The following is a 19,919-nucleotide window of genomic DNA, read 5'->3' on the forward strand; positions in this document are numbered from 1 at the left end:
CAAAGGTGGTATATGGTGTGTAGTGTTGGAGGCCTCTTCAAGTGTATTGTGAAGCCATTTCCACACATACAGACAAGGACAAGTAAGATGAACTGATGGAAATACTAGGATCAACCATAAGAGATACCAGCAATGATTTATAAATGTCTGCAGATAGCTTCTTTGTTTTGCAAGATTAACTGTTTAAGAAAGTGTCTGAAATTTAGGCAGATGCACAGTAAAGAAGAAAAGCCTGGCAGTGACTAAACTCTACCATATCCTGTCAGTTCAAAGCTTTTGTTATCTACCTGCCAAAAGAGCAGTGTTGTCTGGTAGGAGAGAAACAATGGTAAAATGGGTCTGATGTAACACTTTTGTTGATGGTAAATTAGCCTTGTGAGTAAAAATATTGTTGTTTTGTCTTTTGCTCTACTATGTCTCAATTTTTTATTCATAGTACATATACTAATTGTTCTAAATGGGTTTAGTTTTTTAAAAAATTTAGAATCAAGCCTGAAATATCTTGCTAAAAAACATTGTTCATTAACTATTGAGCACTTCACAATTTATTTTCAAAAATCCTTGAAAATGTCTGCTAATATAACCAAGATCATCTTAATTATGAGCACATTTCACATTATAATAACCATAAAATAGGGTACTCTGTCAGCAATCACTCTTGTAGTTAATCTAATCCTCACCCTACATCTTATTGATCAATTAATCCAGGCTGAACAACATTCTTTAAAATAATAATAAAGAAGAATGTGGAGACATAGTTGGCCAAATAATTAAAAAATGAAAAAAGAGAAATAGATAGATACTTTATTAATCCCAAGGGGAAATTCACATACTCCAGCAACAGCATACTGATAAAAAAACAGTATTAAATTAAAGAGTGATAAAAATGCAGGTAAAACAGACAATAACTTTGTATAATGTTAACGTTTACCCCCCGGGTGGAACTGAAGAGTCGCATAGTGTGGGGGAGGAACGATCTCCTCAGTCTGTCAGTGGAGCAGGACAGTGACAACAGTCTGTCACTGAAGCTGCTCCTCTGTTTGGAGATGATACTGTTCAGTGGATGCAGTGGATTCTCCATGATTGACAGGAGCCTGCTGAACGCCCGTTGCTCTGCCACAGATGTCAGTATATTAAGATTTTAATGCCTTTACTTCAACTAAACACTTTTATATTATAAATATGTAAATTAAGGAATCTATTTGTATAAGAAATTATTTTGAAGTAAATTTCAATTTTAATATGGAAACAATAAGAACCATATGCTGGGGGTGATCATAAGTTTGCACCCATTGACATGAATGTCAAAGTGTATTTGATAACCCTAATGTTGTTCATGAAGTTTCTTGAGTGAAGATAATGGTTTGTCATAAGCTGTTGAAGCAGCTCTGACACGCATACTTTTCTTTAATGAAAACATCGTGTGTTGAATGGCCTCCGTCTGCAAAATGCTTTGCACCACAATATAAACACTCCATATTCAGTGTCCCACAGCTATACTCCTCTACCCTGCCTATCTCATAGTTTAACGCCATGTGGTAATTTTTACTCTGCACAGACTTTCTTTGTACCTCTGCATGCCTGTCAACATGTCTTTTGCCAGCTTTGTCTGACTTTCTCTTGCCCTTGCTCTCTCATGTGCCAAAGCATCTTCCCTATGCTATACCTCATGCTCCTCTCCATTCTCTCTCACACCAGCAGTAGCCATAACCTGTGCATTTCCTTTACAGCTTAGCTCACGGTCCTCTTCATTTTCCCTGGCTCTGGCTCTTTCATGCACCAAGTTCTTCTCATCCTAGATGTAAGCATAGCCTGTGCATTTCCCCTGTTGTGTTCATCATGCTGCTCACTCGTTTTCTGTGATCTTGCCTGTCGTTTACCCTTTTACGTTCCCTACCTTGTTCCTTGATCACATAACACTCTTCTTCACTGAAAATGCATTGTCTACGCTGCCCTTGTGTTTCCCTAATTCACTGGCAGTTTGCACGGGCACATACACACACAGAGGCAGACACCTATAATAGATCTGAACTATTTAATTCATTGTTTTTAAGCCTCACACCACAGTTCTGTACACTTTATTTATTTATTTATGAATTTTTTTCACATTTTTGATACTTCTGATTACCTTTTTTTGATAGTAATTCAGTGATTTTTAGATTTTTATGACTCTTCAACTAGTTAAATGGCTCACCTTAATCTGTGCTGACTGGAGAAACTCGGTTCAAGTTTTTAAAGAGAAAAGACCGGGAGAAAAAATGTAATACAAAAAACGATGCATAATTCAAATCGTGGAGTCAGAAACACGATCAACTGCACCCAGATGCTAACTAGGAATCAAAGTCAAAAAGGAAAATCCAATCAAGTACCATAAAAAGAAAAAAAACAAGAAGAGTATTAGTATTTATACAGTCTTAGATATCGAGGAAAGGTTTGAGTGATCTTTATACTGGCACTCTGGTTATGTCATTGCCACACCATCCTAATGCATTATGGGGTTGTTTCCACAGGAATGGATAACGCGAACACCCCAAAACAAAACAGTATCGAGAATAAGGCTTAAAAATCATATACTTTTAAATAATAACATTTTGAATTGAGAAACTAATACAGGAGTGGATACTCTGTGCACAAACCCCCCCCAGCAACATGTATAACATAATTTACATGACAGAAACATGTACAGTGATCCCTCGCTATATCGCTCTTCGCCTTTCGCGGCTTCACTCCATTGCGGATTTTATATGTAAGCATATTTAAATATATATTGCGGATTTTTCGCTGCTTCGCGGGTTTCTGCGGACAATGGGTCTTTTAATTTCTGGTACATGCTTCCTCAGTTGGTTTGCCCAGTTGATTTCATACAAGGGACGCTATTGGCAGATGGCTAAGAAGCTACCCAACTTACTTTCTCTCTCTCTCTCTCTCTTGCGCTGACGTAGGGGGGGTGTGAGCAGGGGGGCTGTTCGCACACCTAGACGATAGGGACGTTGCTACCTTCTGTGTGCAGCTGCTTCCTGAAGGACATGCTGCACGGTGCTTCGCATACTTAAAAGCTCAAAGGGCACGTATTGATTTTTCACTGTTTGTTTTTATCTCTCTCTCTCTCTCTCTCTCTCTCTGCTCCTGACAGAGGGGGTGTGAGCTGCCGCCTTCAACAGCTTTGTACCGGCGGTGCTTCGCATACTTAAAAGCCAAACATCTCTATTGATTTGTTTGTTTTTCTCTCTCTGACGCGCACTCCTTTGAAGAGGAAGATATGTTTGCATTCTTTTAATTGTGAGACAGAACTGTCATCTCTGTCTTGTCATGGAGCACAGTTTAAACTTTTGAAAAAGAGACAAATGTTTGTTTGCAGTGTTTGAATAACGTTCCTGTCTCTCTACAACCTCCTGTGTTTCTGCGCAAATCTGTGACCCAAGCATGACAATATAAAAATAACCATATAAACATATGGTTTCTACTTCGCGGATTTTCTTATTTCGTGGGTGGCTCTGGAACGCAACCCCCGCGATGGAGGAGGGATTACTGTATTGTGAATGGACACATACAGACATTTAATGGTTTTTATATTTTAAATTGTAAATTCAGCACTTGACTGTTGATGCTTACCGACCTTGTGTTTTTATATATAAAATGTTACATCGCTCATTTTCAGTGTTAGGGGTAATGCATTTTATGTAGTTAGATTACTTTTTCACGTAACCTTATGCAATGCTTATTTTATTGAAGTAAAAATAACTGTTACTTAATTAAAAAAAAAAAAACAGGTATGCTTTACTGCATTACTACAGAAGATCATTCCCAACACACCAAAAAAATGTACTGCGTTCTTTCTTAGAAGCATTGCCTTTTTCTACAAAGACGTTGCCTGCTGCTATTGGTATAACATCATGCATGCCCACACGTACTTCGGTTTGCTAGGTGATAGCTGAGGAAAAGATTAAGCACATGCACAGCATGTAATCAAGTTAGAAGAACTGAACAGAAGTTACAGGTATACATCTAATGCTGCATGTACTGAGTGGTAAATTTAATCCACCCAGTATAGGATCATAGAGAGCCAGTGATTATCACAGCAGTACTGGATGCAAGACGCGAATAGGTACGCCGATCCTCTGTGGGGCCGAGTCGTACACCCAAGCAGAAAAGAGAGTGGTGCTTGCAGTACAGTAACTGTGTTTAATTTTAATTTAGCTGTTTGCTATAGGTATTTTGAAATGGCATGATCTGGTGGTGCAGTCTCCAGTGTTTAGACCACAAATCTTTGGGGCCTCGAATTAGGGATGGAAAAAGGATGGATGTTATTTATTACATTAAACACAAGAAAAGAATCAAATGTGGTTGTGTTTCTGGCCAGTTTCATGAAGGTTCATATATGGGTTTAGTATCTAACAATAAATGCTGGCCAATGAAATGGGACTCCTTTTCAAACAAAATAATGAAAAAAAAAAAAACTAATGAAAAAATAATGCACCATTTATAACAAATTACATTTTATACATTTTATAAGTAAGTATATAACATATTTAGTTACTGTTTTTAGTAAGCAATAAGTAATGTAACCAAGTTCCTTTCAGAATTAACGCTCCCCAACACTACTCATTGTAGTTTCTTTAAACACTTTTCTGAATACCTGCCTCCATTTCTGCCTTTGACTCTCTTGCGTGAATGATGATGACCTAGGATATTACCATCCTAATAAATGTAAATAATCAAATTCCACTAAATTTGTTTAACATAGGAATTTCTTAGGTTTGGTGTGTGAAAGAATTTTGAGAAACTATGAAAAAAGTGAAGTGGCTGGAGTGCTTGTAGGTTAACTATTTTGTATATTAAACATTTATAAAATTATGTTAATGCTACATTCTACTATGACATCCTTTTCATGTATAACTAGCCCTTAATTATTTATAGCATCAAATGGTTTTAGCTTTAACAGATTTTTTTTTTTTTTTTAAACCCTAACTCCAGATTTGAAATTGTTGGCTATGGCTGTATGACTTGCATTGGAAACAGTGGACCATTGCCAGAGCAAGTAGTGGAAGCCATCATTAAGGTAAATGAGTTCATCCTTACAGATTTCAAACCTGCCCTGTCGTATTTTGGATCATTGAGCGAGTTTATTTAATAATTTTGAAACTGTCTTAAAATGTATTGCTTTTTAATGGTGGAAGTTTACTCTGTACTTCCATAAGTTAAACTTAATTAATTAATCATTTTGTTGATTCTTAGTAAATTGTTGTGTATATATTTTGGAGGCATAATTTCACTGTAGGAAGTGGGAATGTGTAACATAATGGCCACCTTTTAATAAATGCTGTATTGACCAGCGGCGGCACGGTGGCGCAGTGGGTAGCGCTGCTGCCTCGCAGTTGGGTGATCTGGGGACCTGGGTTCGATTCCCGGGTCCTCCCTGCGTGGAGTTTGCATGTTCTCCCCGTGTCTGCGTGGGTTTCCTCCGGGCGCTCTGGTTTCATCCCACAGTCCAAAGACATGCAGGTTAGGTTGATTGGCGATTCTAAATTGGCCCTAGTGTGTGCTTGGTGTGTGGGTGTGTTTGTGTGTGTCCTGCAGTGGGTTGGCACCCTGCCCAGGATTGTTTCCTGCCTTGTGCCCTATGTTGGCTGGGATTGGCTCCAGCAGACCCCCGTGACCCTGTGTTCGGATTCAGCGGGTTGGAAAATGGATGGATGGATGTATTGACCAGCAATGCTCATCAGTTCCTGTTACTTTATGCAGCATCTAAAATAAACATTCTTTAGATTTAGACGTCTCTAAGACACAGCATTTCAACCATGTTCTTCAGCCAGACAGTACCTGCCTTTTGCTGCGTGAAAAAGTATCTTCCAATTTGTCTATAAATTTTTTTGCTTTTTAAAATTACCTTTTTGTTTTTTCTTTTTTTCTTTAAATATATTACAAATATTTTCTATTTCCATTAAATGTAAAGACTAAAATCCTTCAGTTTTTCACCTTAGCTCATACACTGCATTAATAGTTTAGTAGCCTATCAATGCTCTTCTCTAGCTCACCTATTGTCTCCTTGTGATGCAGAATACAAAACTGTGCATGCTAGTCTAGATGTGGTTTCATAAGAGCATTGTACAGTTTTAGCATAACCTCTGTTGGAGTTCCACACACTAAGATGTGAATCGCAACATTACATTTTCTTTTTTATCTCTTCTACTGTCTATCAGCAGGTAATGATACTGCTGAGAGTGGGCATACTTTATTTCTATATAATGAGGAATACATGTCTGCTAATTTGATGTTTGATTTTTTTCTAAAACAATTGTGGCTGCTTATTTATAATCTGGAATCATAATAAGCATTGATTATGATCACGGAGTAGAAAAGCCAATCTCATTAGTGGACACTTTTGGCCAGTTTTGTGTTATTGCAGCATTTATAGCTAATAACAAAATGCAAACTATTATGTAAAGAACTCTTAATATAAATGTGCTGATAGTGGGTTGTGTGAAATGTTTTGTAATAAACAAATTCAGTTAACCAGAGGGTTAAAATTCTAAATTCAAATGGAGCATGCAGTAGTGTTTTGGTTTAATTTCTACACTGTTCAAAGTTTTGTTTAACTCGCTTTCTTTCTTCTTGTTTACTACAGGGGGATCTTGTGGCTGTTGGGGTGTTGTCTGGAAACAGGAATTTTGAAGGACGGGTGCACCCAAATACCCGGGCCAATTACCTGGCTTCTCCACTGCTAGTTATTGCCTATGCTGTTGCTGGGACCATAAGGATAGACTTTGAAAATGATCCTCTAGGTAGGTCACCTAATCTACTTTGATATTTCCAAGTGTTTGCATATCATCAGAGCGCATGTGAAAAATTCTTTTGGCTTTTTTTATTTTATAGTATATACACGTGGTGTACTTGGTTGTTGTCTTGTGACACTGTGCCAAAATGAAGTGTGGCTATTAGTAAAATGGGCCATATTTATATTGTACTACCTGTTTTCTAAAGACCTTCTTTGTTTACTTGAATTCTCAGAAGTTATAGACTAACAAAAAGGTAAGAGAGCATGAATAAATACATTTTATAATGTAGATTTTGTTGAAAACCAATGAAAACTACAGAATTGCCCATGATCATGAGATGCATGTAAAAACCCTACTGTGTTGCTTTGCAACCACTTATTTATTTTTATTTGACTGTAAGGGAAATGTCCTCTAAGGCTATTTTTCCTTTGTAATGATATCCCAACACCACATTGCTACTTAAAATCTCTTCAAAAAAGGTAAGGAGCTTCACAATGCTCCCAAATTGACCTTATATAGTCCTTTTCCTTAATTCACTTGGGTTAAGTCCTCATTAATGCTTATCTCCATGTCAAAGAACATGTGGATCGCCACTTTACCAGGTAGGTCTTACCAAAATAAACTTCAGCTCCTCCACATTAATTCTTAGGGTATCGACTTTATATGGTGGCCTTAAAAGTCGACGCTAACTGGACTGCTGTCACATTAATCCTTCGTTTACATTAAAAAAGAAACATAAAACATGACAGCTTCCCATGGGCTCACCACCTATGGGAGGGGCCAAGGAGGTCGGGTGCAGTGCGAGTTGGGTGGTGGCCGAAGGCGGGGACCTTGGCGGTCCGATCCTTGGCTACAGAAACTGGCTCTTGGGACGTGGAATGTCACCTCTCTGAAGGGGAAGGAGCCTGAGCTAGTGCGCGAAGTTGAGAGGTTCCGGCTAGATATAGTCGGACTCACCTCGACGCACAGCTTGGACCCTGGAACCAATCTCCTTGAGAGGGGCTGGACTCTCTACCACTCTGGAGTTGCCCCTGGTGAGAGGCGCCGAGCAGGTGTGGGTATACTTATTGCCCCCCAACTTGGAGCCTGTACATTGGGGTTTACCCCGGTGGACGAGAGGGTAGCCTCCCTTCGCCTTCGGGTGGGGGGACGGGTCCTAACTGTTGTTTGTGCGTATGCACCGAACAGCAGTTCGGAGTACCCACCCTTTTTGGAGTCCCTGGAGGGGGTGCTAGAGGGCATACCTTCTGGGGACTCCCTCGTTCTGCTGGGAGACTTCAATGCTCACGTGGGCAATGACAGTGAGACCTGGATGGGCGTAATTGGGAGGAATGGCCCCCCTGATCTGAACCCGAGCGGTGTTTTGTTATTGGACTTCTGTGCTCGTCACGGATTGTCCATAACGAACACCATGTTCAAGCATAGGGGTGTTCATATGTGCACTTGGCACCAGGACACCCTAGGCCTGAGTTCGATGATCGACTTTGTGGTCGTGTCGTCGGACTTGCGGCCACATGTCTTGGACACTCGGGTGAAGAGAGGGGTGGAGCTGTCAACTGATCACCACCTGGTGGTGAGTTGGCTTCGATGGTGGGGGAGGATGCCGGTCAGGCGTGGTAGGCCCAAACGTGTTGTGAGGGTCTGCTGGGAACGTCTGGCAGAGCCCCCTGTCAGAAGTAGCTTCAACTCCCACCTCCGGCAGAACTTCGACCACATCCCGAGAGAGGTGGGGGACATTGAGTCCGAATGGGCCATGTTCCGTGCCTCTATTGTTGAGGCAGCTGACCGGAGCTGTGGCCGTAAGGTGGTCGGTGCCTGTCGTGGCGGCAATCCCCGAACCCGCTGGTGGACACCGGCGGTGAAGGATGCCGTCAAGCTGAAGAAGGAGTCCTACAGGACCCTTTTGTCCTGTGGGACCCCGGAGGCAGCGGATAGGTACCAGCAGGCCAAGCGGAATGCGGCTTTGGTGGTTGCTGAGGCAAAAACTCGGGCGTGGGAGGAGTTTGGGGAGGCCATGGAGAATGACTTTCGGACGGCTTCGAGGAGATTCTGGTCCACCATCCGGCGTCTCAGGAAGGGGAAGCAGTGCAGTGTCAACACTGTATATGATGGGGATGGTGCGCTGCTGACCTCGACTCGGGACGTTGTGGGTCGGTGGGGGGAATACTTCGAAGACCTCCTCAATCCCATTAACATGCCTTCCAATGAGGAAGCAGAGCCAGGGGACTCAGAGGTGGGCTCCCCCATCTCTGGGACTGAGGTCACCGAGGTGGTCAAAAAACTCCTTGGTGGCAGGGCCCCGGGGGTGGATGAGATACGCCCGGAGTTCCTCAAGGCTCTGGATGTTGTAGGACTGTCTTGGCTGACACGCCTCTGCAACATCGCATGGACATCAGGGACAGTGCCTCTGGATTGGCAGACCGGGGTGGTGGTCCCCCTCTTTAAGAAGGGGTGTGAGGGATCACACTCCTCAGCCTCCCTGGAAAAGTCTATTCAGGGGTCCTGGAGAGGAGGGTCCGTCGGATAGTTGAGCCTCAGATTCAGGAGGAACAGTGTGGTTTTCGTCCTGGTCGCGGAACAGTGGACCAGCTCTATACCCTTAGCAGGGTCCTGGAGGGTGCATGGGAGTTTGCCCAACCAGTACACATGTGTTTTGTGGACTTAGAAAAGGCATTCGACCGTGTCCCTCGGGGAATCCTGTGGGGGGTACTCCGAGAGTATGGGGTACCGGCCCCCCTGATAAGGGCTGTTCGGTCCCTGTACGATCGGTGCCAGAGCTTGGTCCGCATTGCCGGCAGTAAGTCGAACCCGTTTCCAGTGAGAGTTGGACTCCGCCAGGGCTGCCCTTTGTCACCGATTCTGTTCATAACTTTTATGGACAGAATTTCTAGGCACAGCCAGGGTGTTGAGGGGGTCCGGTTTGGTGGGCTCAGGATTGGGTCACTGCTTTTTGCAGATGATGTTGTCCTGTTTGCTTCATCAGGCCGTGATCTTCAGCTCTCTCTGGATCGGTTCGCAGCCGAGTGTGAAGCGGCTGGGATGAGAATCAGCACCTCCAAATCCGAGACCATGGTCCTCAGCCGGAAAAGGGTGGAGTGCCCTCTCAGGGTTGGTAGCGAGATCCTGCCCCAAGTGGAGGAGTTCAAGTATCTCGGGGTCTTGTTCACGAGTGAGGGAAGAATGGAGCGTGAGATTGACAGGCGGATCGGTGCGGCGTCCGCAGTAATGCAGGCTCTGCATTGGTCTGTCGTGGTGAAAAAGGAGCTGAGCCGCAAGGCGAAGCTCTCAATTTACCAGTCGATCTATGTTCCTACCCTCACCTATGGTCATGAGCTATGGGTAGTGACCGAAAGAACGAGATCGCGAATACAAGCGGCTGAAATGAGTTTCCTCCGCAGGGTGTCTGGGCTTTCCCTTAAAGATAGGGTGAGAAGCTCAGTCATCCGGGTGGGGCTCAGAGTAGAGCCGCTGCTCCTCCGCATCGAGAGGAGTCAGATGAGGTGGCTCGGGCATCTGATCAGGATGCCTCCTGGACGCCTCCCTGGTGAGGTGTTCCGGGCACGTCCAACCGGGAGGAGGCCCCCAGGGAAGACCCAGGACACACTGGAGGGACTATGTCTCTCAACTGGCCTGGGAACGCCTTGGGATTCTCCCGGAAGAGCTAGAAGAAGTGGCCGGGGAGAGGGAAGTCTGGGCATCTCTGCTCAAGCTGCTGCCCCCGCGACCCGACCTCGGATAAGCGGGAGACAATGGATGGATGAAAACATGACCGTGCAGATGCAGACAAATATAGATACACATAATAAACACCTTGTTCAATTTGTGTATATTTTACTGCTTTATGTAGTTTGTGTTATACCTTGATAAATTCAGGTATTTTGCAAATTTAGCTACTCCCCATTTTTGGATAGCACACACTGAAATGTTTCAGTTTATATAGGTCAATAGTATTTTGTTATTTTACAGCTCTAGTCAGGATCTAACTGGAAGTCTAAATTGATTGTGGTAGATGCAGAAAGAGTATTCACCTTCTTCAAGTAAACAAACCCCATGGAGACACAGTTAGTATAAACTCCTATAAGTGCGTAACTATCTGAGTAATGACAAAAAGCTGGCTTGCTTGGAACAGTTGAAGAGTGCAATTGCCTAATAACTAGAACACCTACTCATACACCCCCTTTTGAAAATTAGGGCTAGCACCAAATTTTGCTGTTCAGAGATACTGTCTCACTCCCATGCGAGAGGAAAATTACCAAAGACACCATATTACTATATAACCCCTTCGGCATTTCTAGTTGTATCTCCTCTACTTCCAGAAGTTTACCACTATGGACGTTTTTATCCTTAGAAATAAACCTAGAGTCACCAGATGCATCTGGTCATTGGCTTCCAACAATGCTTCTTGACTTGTTATCAGGACATGTATTAAGTACCTTTTGGTCCTAGCAACTTGTAGCCTTTTCCCACTAGAGATCACTTGATGGCTCAGGACTTGTCCTTAGCCAGTTATGTAGAACATATATAGCATCATATCAGAAGACACAATTACACCGTTATTCTTTGACTACTTTCCCAGGACATTCTTGGTCCCAGTTAAACTTATAAGCATTTTTGTTACGAACATACAGTATCTCACAGAGTGAGTACACCCCTCACATTTTTGTAAATGTTTTATTATATCTTTTCATGGGACAACACTGAAGATATGACACTTTTTGATACAATGTAAAGTAGTCAGTGTACAGCTTGTATAATAGTGTAAATTTGCTGTCCCCTCAAAACAACTCAACACACAGCCAATAATGTCTAAACCGCTGGCAACAAAAGTGAGTACACCCCTAAGTGCTGTAGTTTTCTACTTAATTATTGTAGTATTGGATTTGCTTTCATGTCATGTAGTCCTTAAGCTCACTGGACATCACATTACAACATTTAGATGGTCAGTGTATCTGTGGTATACTATAGTAAGATTTTTACTTGTTTGCAGGTGTTAACTCAGATGGGAAAGAGATCTTCTTGAGGGACATCTGGCCAACGAGGCAAGAGATTCAGGAAATTGAGCGGAAGTTTGTTATTCCAGCAATGTTCAAGGAGGTCTATGAAAAAATCGAGGTACCCTTTTCTATCCTGAAAGTATTTTTACACATTCAACATTTGACATAATGTTATTGAGGAGTCTGATGTAAAGTATCATTCTGTAGAAGTCTATATATATAATATATATATATATATATACACATATACATACATACAGTGGGTACGGAAAGTATTCAAACCCCCTTCAATTTTTCACTCTTTGTTATATTGCAGCCATTTGCTAAAATCATTTAAATTAATTTTTTCCCTCATTAATGTACACACAGCACCCCATATTGACAGACAAAAAAAAGAATTTTTGAAATTGTTGCAGATTTATTAAAAAAGAAAAACTGAAATATCACATGGTCCTAAGTATTCAGACCCTTTGCTCAGTATTTAGTAGAAGCACCCTTTTGAGCTAATACAGCCATGAGTCTTCTTGGGAAAGATGCAACAAGTTTTTCACACCTGGATTTGGGGATCCTCTGCCATTCCTCCTTGCAGATCCTCTCCAATTCTGTCAGGTTGGATGGTAAACGTTGGTGGACAGCCATTTTTAGGTCTCTCCAGAGATGCTCAGTTGGGTTTAAGTCATGGCTCTGGCTGGGCCATTCAAGAACAGTCACAGAGTTGTTGTGAAGCCACTCCTTCGTTATTTTAGCTGTGTGCTTAGGGTCATTGTCTTGTTGGAAGGTAAACCTTCGGCTCAGTCTGAGGTCCTTAGCACTCTGGAGAAGGTTTTTGTCCAGGATATCCCCGTACTTGGCCGCATTCATCTTTCAATCGATTGCAACCAGTCGTCCTGTCCCTACAGCTGAAAAACACCCCCACAGCATGATGCTACCACCGCCATGCTTCACTGTGGGGACTGTATTGGACAAGTGATGAGCAGTGCCTGGTTGTCTCCACACATACCGCTTAGAATTAAGGCCAAAAAGTTCTATCTTGGTCTCATCAGACCAGAGAATCTTATTTCTCACCATCTCAGAGTCCTTCAGGTGTCTTTTAGCAAACTCCATGCGGGCTGTCATGTTGACTTTCTACAACTTTCTCCCATCTCCTGATTGCATCTCTGGAGCTCAGCCAAAGTGATCTTTGGGTTATTCTTTACCTCTCTCACCAAGGCTCTTCTCCCCCGGTAGCTCAGCTTGGCCGGACGGCCAGCTCAAGGAAGGGTTCTGGTCGTCCCAAACATCTTCCATTTATATAATATATATATATATATATATATATATATATATATATATATATATATATATATATATGTGTGTATGTATGTGTGTATGTATGTGTGTGTATATACTGTGTGTATATATATATATATGTATGTATGTATGTATGTATGTATGTGTATATATATGTATGTATGTGTATATATATGTATGTATGTGTGTATGTGTATATATATATATGTATGTATGTATGTGTATATATATGTGTATGAGTCAGGGCAAATTTTGCTGATCTAGGTGTATTTAAAAAAATGTAATTCTTATTTTGATTTTCAGCAGTAAACCTGTTAAAGTTAAAAGTTCAATTTGATGTTTCTTTTTCCTAATTCACAGAAAGGGAATGAATGCTGGAATTATTTAAAAGCTCCTACTGATAGGCTTTATACCTGGGATCCCAAGTCAACCTACATCAAAGCGCCTCCTTTCTTTGATAATATAGTGAGTATATATAATAAATTAGTGTACAGAAGAATTTAAAAATTTTGATGTAAGATTTTAGTGTGTGTAAAAGGTTGACACCGTATGGTAAATGCCCCTTTACAAACTCATTTCCTGAACCTTTTCAAGAAGGGGTAGCATGGTGGTTCGGTTGTTAGTACTTCATGAACCTGGACTGCTTTGCAATCTCAGCATGTCATTGTCTGTGTAGAATTTGCACATTGGTTTTCTTCAGGAACTCGATTACTTGCTCACAGCTTAAAGATTTTCCTGTTAGGTTTACCGTACACTCCAAATTGGTGATTGTGTTGATACATGCCATTTTATGCACTTTTCATTTCTTCCAGAATTGGTTCCTTGTCTTGCCTTGGTAATTCATATTGAAATAAGTGTTTAGGAAGGAAATGGATACATAAGTAGTAAGCAGTGTATTTACAATGGAGAGTCACATAGGTTTAAATTGTAAAACATCGTGATTAAAGATGTCTTTTTGAAATTCAGGATTATTAATTTGAAGAATTGGCTACATGTAATTTCCTTTGAAATATTTTGCCTTTGTGCATTCCATAAAGTAGTAAATGTCTTTTTAACAATCACAATTTGTTGGAAAATGGGCAAAAAGAATATAAAAGAAATTCCTTGTGGATTTTATACATTTCTGTGTCAGTTAATAAAGTATCTATCTATCTATCTATCTATCTATCTATCTATCTATCTATCTATCTATCTATCTATCTATCTATCTATCTAAACATGAAATAAACATAAGGAGGGTAAAATAATGGACAATTGATATTATATTACACACTGCTCAGTATGGTGTGAAGATGTGGGAGCCTCTAAAGACACCTAAGTCAATATCTGAATATATGATGCACTGACCTGTACTATAGTACTCTGTGCTACCCAGAATATGGTTTGGAATAATACAAATAAAAGGAGACACATACAGTGAAAGTGTGTAAATAAAGTGAAATAAAGGCTAAGCTATGAAAATATCGAATAACCTTTTAGAAACGTGAGAGAAGCTTTCTAATTTAGTTAAGTTGGATCACTGTTTTAGGGCTTGATTCTGTTAAGGCTGAGAAATCATTTTGGTACGACCTACATAAAGGAATGAATCATTTTTTCTTCGCCACAGACTCTAGATCTTCAGCCTCCCAAGTCGATCATTGATGCCTATGTGCTGTTAAATTTTGGTGATTCTGTAACGACAGACCACATATCTCCTGCTGGCAATATAGCAAGAAACAGCCCAGCTGCACGCTATTTAACAAGCCGAGGGTAAGTGCCTATGTATCATTAGACAATGTACCGATTAACATGCAGTATGGAAAACTAATGTGAAATACAAAAATAAATAAAACTCAACAAAATTTAATGTCATGCTACTGTTGACAATGTATCAATTAACATACAGTATAGAAAACCAACGTGAAATACAGAAATTCATAAAACATGACAATATGTAGCAGTTTGTACCCAGGGTTTTTGGAATCCTCTAACTTGACACAGGATTTGGATAAAAAACATTGACTTATTTTTGTACTACTTTGTTAAATACATTGTTGTATTCCTCTGTATCATGTTTCAACTAGGGATGCTCTGATCAGGATTTCATGTTACTAGAATTGGCTTATTCTGATTTTTTTTTCTTTATCATTTTATTTTTTTTTTCCACTAAGCCTCTGCATATTCAACCATGTCGAAACCATATCTTGTATTTTTAAGTGATATTTTTATAATTAAACTGCAGACCACATGTGTTACCTGTTCATTTCTTATTAGCACAGTGAAGTGACCATATTAAAATAAATGAAATCCCCTTAAACATTCTTTTTTGAACAAATAACATTTACAAAAATATCTATCCATAATACACATTCTTGCCATAATTACAAGCAACAATTTTAATAAAATGTTCAAGTTTACCAAGAAGATACAAGGCTAACACACTAAACACGTTTCCACATAAAATCAACACATTTGACTGTTACAGGTTAATTTCGTTATTTTTCAAATAAAAGTTATGTCTTCACAGACATATGGTATATATGCATTTGTCATGCAAAATTGTGTTCTGAAGTTAAACAATTATATATATCTATATTTCTTGAACTTAACTGGTGCTTTACAATAGAGGCTAATTGGGCATGAGGCACCACTGCTAAATAAAAGATTAAAATCTTATTGAAAGTTTCGATACAAGAAAGCATGCCTTCTGTATTTCTGACGCATGCTTTAGAGATTTGGAAATACAGTGATCCCTTGCTATATCGCGCTTCGCCTTTCGCGGCTTCACTCCATCGCGGATTTTATATGTAAGCATAGTTAAATATATATCGCGGATTTTTCGCTGCTTCGCGGGTTTCTGCGGGCAATGGGTCTTTTAATTTCTGGTACATGCTTCCTCAGTTGGTTTGCCCAGTTGATTTCATACAAGGGACGCTATTGGCAGATGGCTGAGAAGCTACCCAACTTACTTTCTCTCTCTCTCTCTCTTGCGCTGACGTAGGGGGGTGTGAGCAGGGGGGCTGTGTGCAGCTGCTTCCTGAAGGACATGCTGCACGGTGCTTCGCATACTTAAAAGCTCAAAGGGCACGTATTGATTTTTGACTTTGTTTTTCTCTGTCTCTCTCTCTCTCTCTCTCTCTTCCTGCTCCTGACGGAGGGGGTGTGAGCTGCCGCCTTCAACAGCTTTGTACCGGCGGTGCTTCGCATACTTAAAAGCCAAAAAGCCCTATTGATTTTTTTTTTGACTGCTTGCTTTGTTCTCTCTCTCCTGACGCGCACTACTTTGAAGAGGAAGATATGTTTGCATTCTTTTAATTGTGAGACAGAACTGTCATCTCTGTCTTGTCATGGAGCACAGTTTAAACATTTGAAAAAGAGACAAATGTTTGTTTGCAGTGTTTGAATAACGTTCCTGTCTCTCTACAACCTCCTGTGTTTCTGCGCAAATCTGTGACCCAAGCATGACATTCTAAAAATAACCATATAAACGTATGGTTTCTACTTCGCGGGTGGCTCTGGAACGCAACCCCCGCGATGGAGGAGGGATTACTGTAAATAATTTTATCGCATATTCCTGGTACTATTTTTATTGTGGTAAGATTGTTTTCTGTTTGGTTGCTTGAGTGAATTCTCACATAAATATGGTAACAAATAAATAAATCAAAACAAAACTAACCATATGGCATGAAAACTTTACTGTGATTTGGTCTTTGAAAAGAAAATCATGCCTGGTGTGGTGGCAGAGGACTGGTGTGAAAGATGATTGTGGAAGAAGACAAAACACTGACATGACATGCTCAGCTTGAGGCCTTCTTTTAAAATGGCTGAATTTAATAATTTTGGTTTGCTTTTGTTCAAACAATTACATATATGAGACATGGATCATTGCTCAACAACTGTCTTGGGTGTATTTGGCAAGTTTTTAAGCCTTTATTTTCTGTTGATGCCTCATGCCCCATTAGCCTTAATTGTAAAGCTCCAGTGAGAGCAAGATATAGAAAACGCATAATTTTAAAACACAATTTTGAATGGCAATTGCATATGTACCATGTTTGTGCAGAAATAACTTTGACTTGAAAAATACCTCTTATACTTTAAGCTTTCAACCCTATTGTTTACTTAGCAGTGAAGGCAAATCCTTCTTCATCTGTTCTTTCTCTTATTTAAATGTGAGCTTCTGTACAAACCACAAGCTCCCTCACCATCTACAATCTCATAAGAAGTGTCAGTTTTAATTACAGGACAAAATGAAAAGGTCTGAACTCGTTTTCTTTTAATTTCTGCTGAAGATGCAACTCTTTTTCTTACACTCTGTTTCTTTCCATACACAGTGCAACTCCTCTGATTCCCTTTTCTCAGTTTATTCCTCCACTTTCCTTAATGTAAAAGCTAATATTCCTGCCTTCACTCTCTCTAAAAGTCTGACTGTCGCTTCTTTGTTTACAGGAGGCTCTGCAGCAGAATAACGCATGCAATTCCTTAACTACCATATTAACTTGCAGAAAACAGCACTCTATAGTACTGTAATGCTTAGAAATGCAGGTTATGGGAAAATGTTTTTTAGATTGTCTAATTTACCGATTACCCAAGTAGTCATTTGGGTTGAAACTCTGACAGTCGATCAGCAGCTGATTGATCAGAGTATCACTAGTTTCTAGTCCGTGTACCACTGTTATGCTACTCATATCCTTCTGTGTAAGTATTCCCTTGAACATAAACAACTGTATCTGGGGGAAAAAAAACATTTTCTTTACAAGCGGTTTTATTCCTCATTCATATTTCATTCTGCTTCAAATATCCTTTCAGACTCACACCACGAGAATTCAATTCTTATGGATCACGCCGTGGCAATGATGCAGTTATGGTCAGAGGCACCTTTGCAAACATCCGCCTATTCAACAAATTCTTGAACAAGCAGTCTCCGCAAACCATCCATCTACCCAGCGGAGAAACTGTAAGAGAAGTGTATTTTTTAATTAAATGCTTTTTTTATTTATGAGTTGTTGTTGTTGTTGTGTTTTTTTTTTTTGCAATTGAAATAATTGCATCTCACTAAACAATGGTATATTCAAACATTTTTCTGTTATTTATTTGATAAATAAAAACGCATAACATTATGTTTTAATGCTGGATAGTGCCAAAATATGTGAAAAATGTCCATGCAAAAAAGACATTCTCGTGTAACTCCTGTCGCATAATTCCCATGTTCAATGTCCATTTGCAGGGTTTGAGGGGTTCCACAATTTCAACCTCGATACATTCGAAAGGGATATCAATAAGGGGAATTGGAATTAAAGGAGCACTGTCCCTCCTAGGAATCTGTCGTAACTGGCATTCTGGATGGGAACTACAGAAATGATGGACCTCCTAATTAATTCCAGGTCAATAGAATCGGAGCTTAATCCACTCTAAGGTTTTATCAGCTCCCAAATGGGCACCTAGGAGGTGGGTGTGTGCTAGCTTACAGATCTGCTGCCAGAAGGTCTGTGGCAGTAGCAGCAGTGACCTCACCTCTCCCTCATGCTCAGCTGCCCTATACAGTAAATCATTGTTAATGACGAAGTGGGGTCCATTAGGCATCGCAAGGTTAGTGCGTTTCTAGCAAATTTCAAGGAGTCCTCACTCCACTGCACCCGTTTAAAGGAGGCTGGCGTTTGTCTAAATTGGAAAGTTAATGAAGTTAAAGGATTGGTGTTGACCTCAATGGATGGGGCTTCTGGCCAACAAGTCATCTCTGGTAGATGACTTACCCGGCTAGAGAGTCTCAGTCTCCACTTCATCACATTGAATTCTCACATGATCCCTTAGTGCCAACTGATTACACAGTGTGGAGACAGTTTGGGACATCAATTCTCCATCCGTTACAAGGCCCAAAATACTTTTCGGAAGTGAGGTGTGTGTTACTGCTTTTATTATTTGACCAGTCTCCTCCCAATATCACGGGAAAAGGTGAATTTCGAAGGACCACCACTCGCATCATTAAGGATTCATTAAGGTCGTAATTCATGATGCAAGTGGCGGACCTTTACCACCGAGTTTCACAGTGTAAAAAGGTTAGACTGGTCCTTCCTTTAAACCACTGTTGCGGTAGCACATATTGGCAAGCCACAATAGAAATGTTGCTGCCGGAGTCTATTAATGCTGTTACTTTAAACCCATTAACCACCACCACTCACCGTACAAGGGGTTAGCAACCTCACAATACCTTCCTTCTCTCGCCCAACTGCAGTGCAGGCTCTGACTGGACCGCACATCCCATCTGGGTTTGGCGAGCAGACCTTTTCGAGTGCTGAGCTTGGTGGGCCACCCGGTGACGCTCGATTTATCTCGGCTAGTTCGTCGATGTCCTTGAAAGACTGCCGGTGGACTGGCTGGGCAAGAAATTCCGGCAAGTCGCAAGTGACCTGCTCCATGATTTTACGGGCATCATTAATGTCTGGCCTTAGCCAGTGCCTGGCCACTCCCCAAATTTTGTATGTTTGTGGCCAGGTGGAGCAAGCCAGATCAAAGCGCCACCCCTGGCATAACCTTGCCTGCTAGTCCGCCGATGTGCCATAGCGCTTTCAAAAAAGCATTCAAAAAAACGACCTGTATCAAAATCTCTTTCTCATCAGACTTTCACATCTGCTGGCTATTAAAACTAACAGCTAAACAGTAAAAACATGAACATTGAAAAATACATTTTTTGATTAAGAAATTAAAACAGACATAACCATATGTGAAGAAGTACCTTTCTTCTGGTGGTACTTTTTTGTGTATGTAAATTTAGTATGTATTTTCACACATTTTGTCTATGTGATGGTGGAAATGTTGTTATTAAATTTAACTTAATTTTACTTGCTTTAAGTTGGAATTGAGTTTAATTGAACCGAATTGTGGC

At 40.7% G+C, this 19,919-nt stretch overlaps 1 protein-coding gene across 4 annotated transcripts in view; it reads left to right on the forward strand.

Annotated features, from left to right (window-relative positions):
- Positions 1–19,919, forward strand: part of aco1 (aconitase 1, soluble) — a 113,229-nt gene that overhangs the window by 84,407 nt on the left and 8,903 nt on the right. For all 4 annotated transcript variants that reach the window (XM_028805829.2, XM_028805830.2, XM_028805831.2 and 1 more), the window contains 6 exons: positions 4,975–5,059; positions 6,626–6,782; positions 11,764–11,888; positions 13,421–13,525; positions 14,667–14,809; positions 17,846–17,993. In XM_028805829.2, coding sequence (XP_028661662.1) covers positions 4,975–5,059; positions 6,626–6,782; positions 11,764–11,888; positions 13,421–13,525; positions 14,667–14,809; positions 17,846–17,993 — 763 coding nt within the window. The remainder of the gene's footprint in view (positions 1–4,974; positions 5,060–6,625; positions 6,783–11,763; positions 11,889–13,420; positions 13,526–14,666; positions 14,810–17,845; positions 17,994–19,919) is intronic.

This window comes from Erpetoichthys calabaricus, chromosome 7 (assembly GCF_900747795.2).
Source record: "Erpetoichthys calabaricus chromosome 7, fErpCal1.3, whole genome shotgun sequence".
Classification (NCBI taxonomy): Eukaryota; Metazoa; Chordata; class Cladistia; order Polypteriformes; family Polypteridae; genus Erpetoichthys; species Erpetoichthys calabaricus.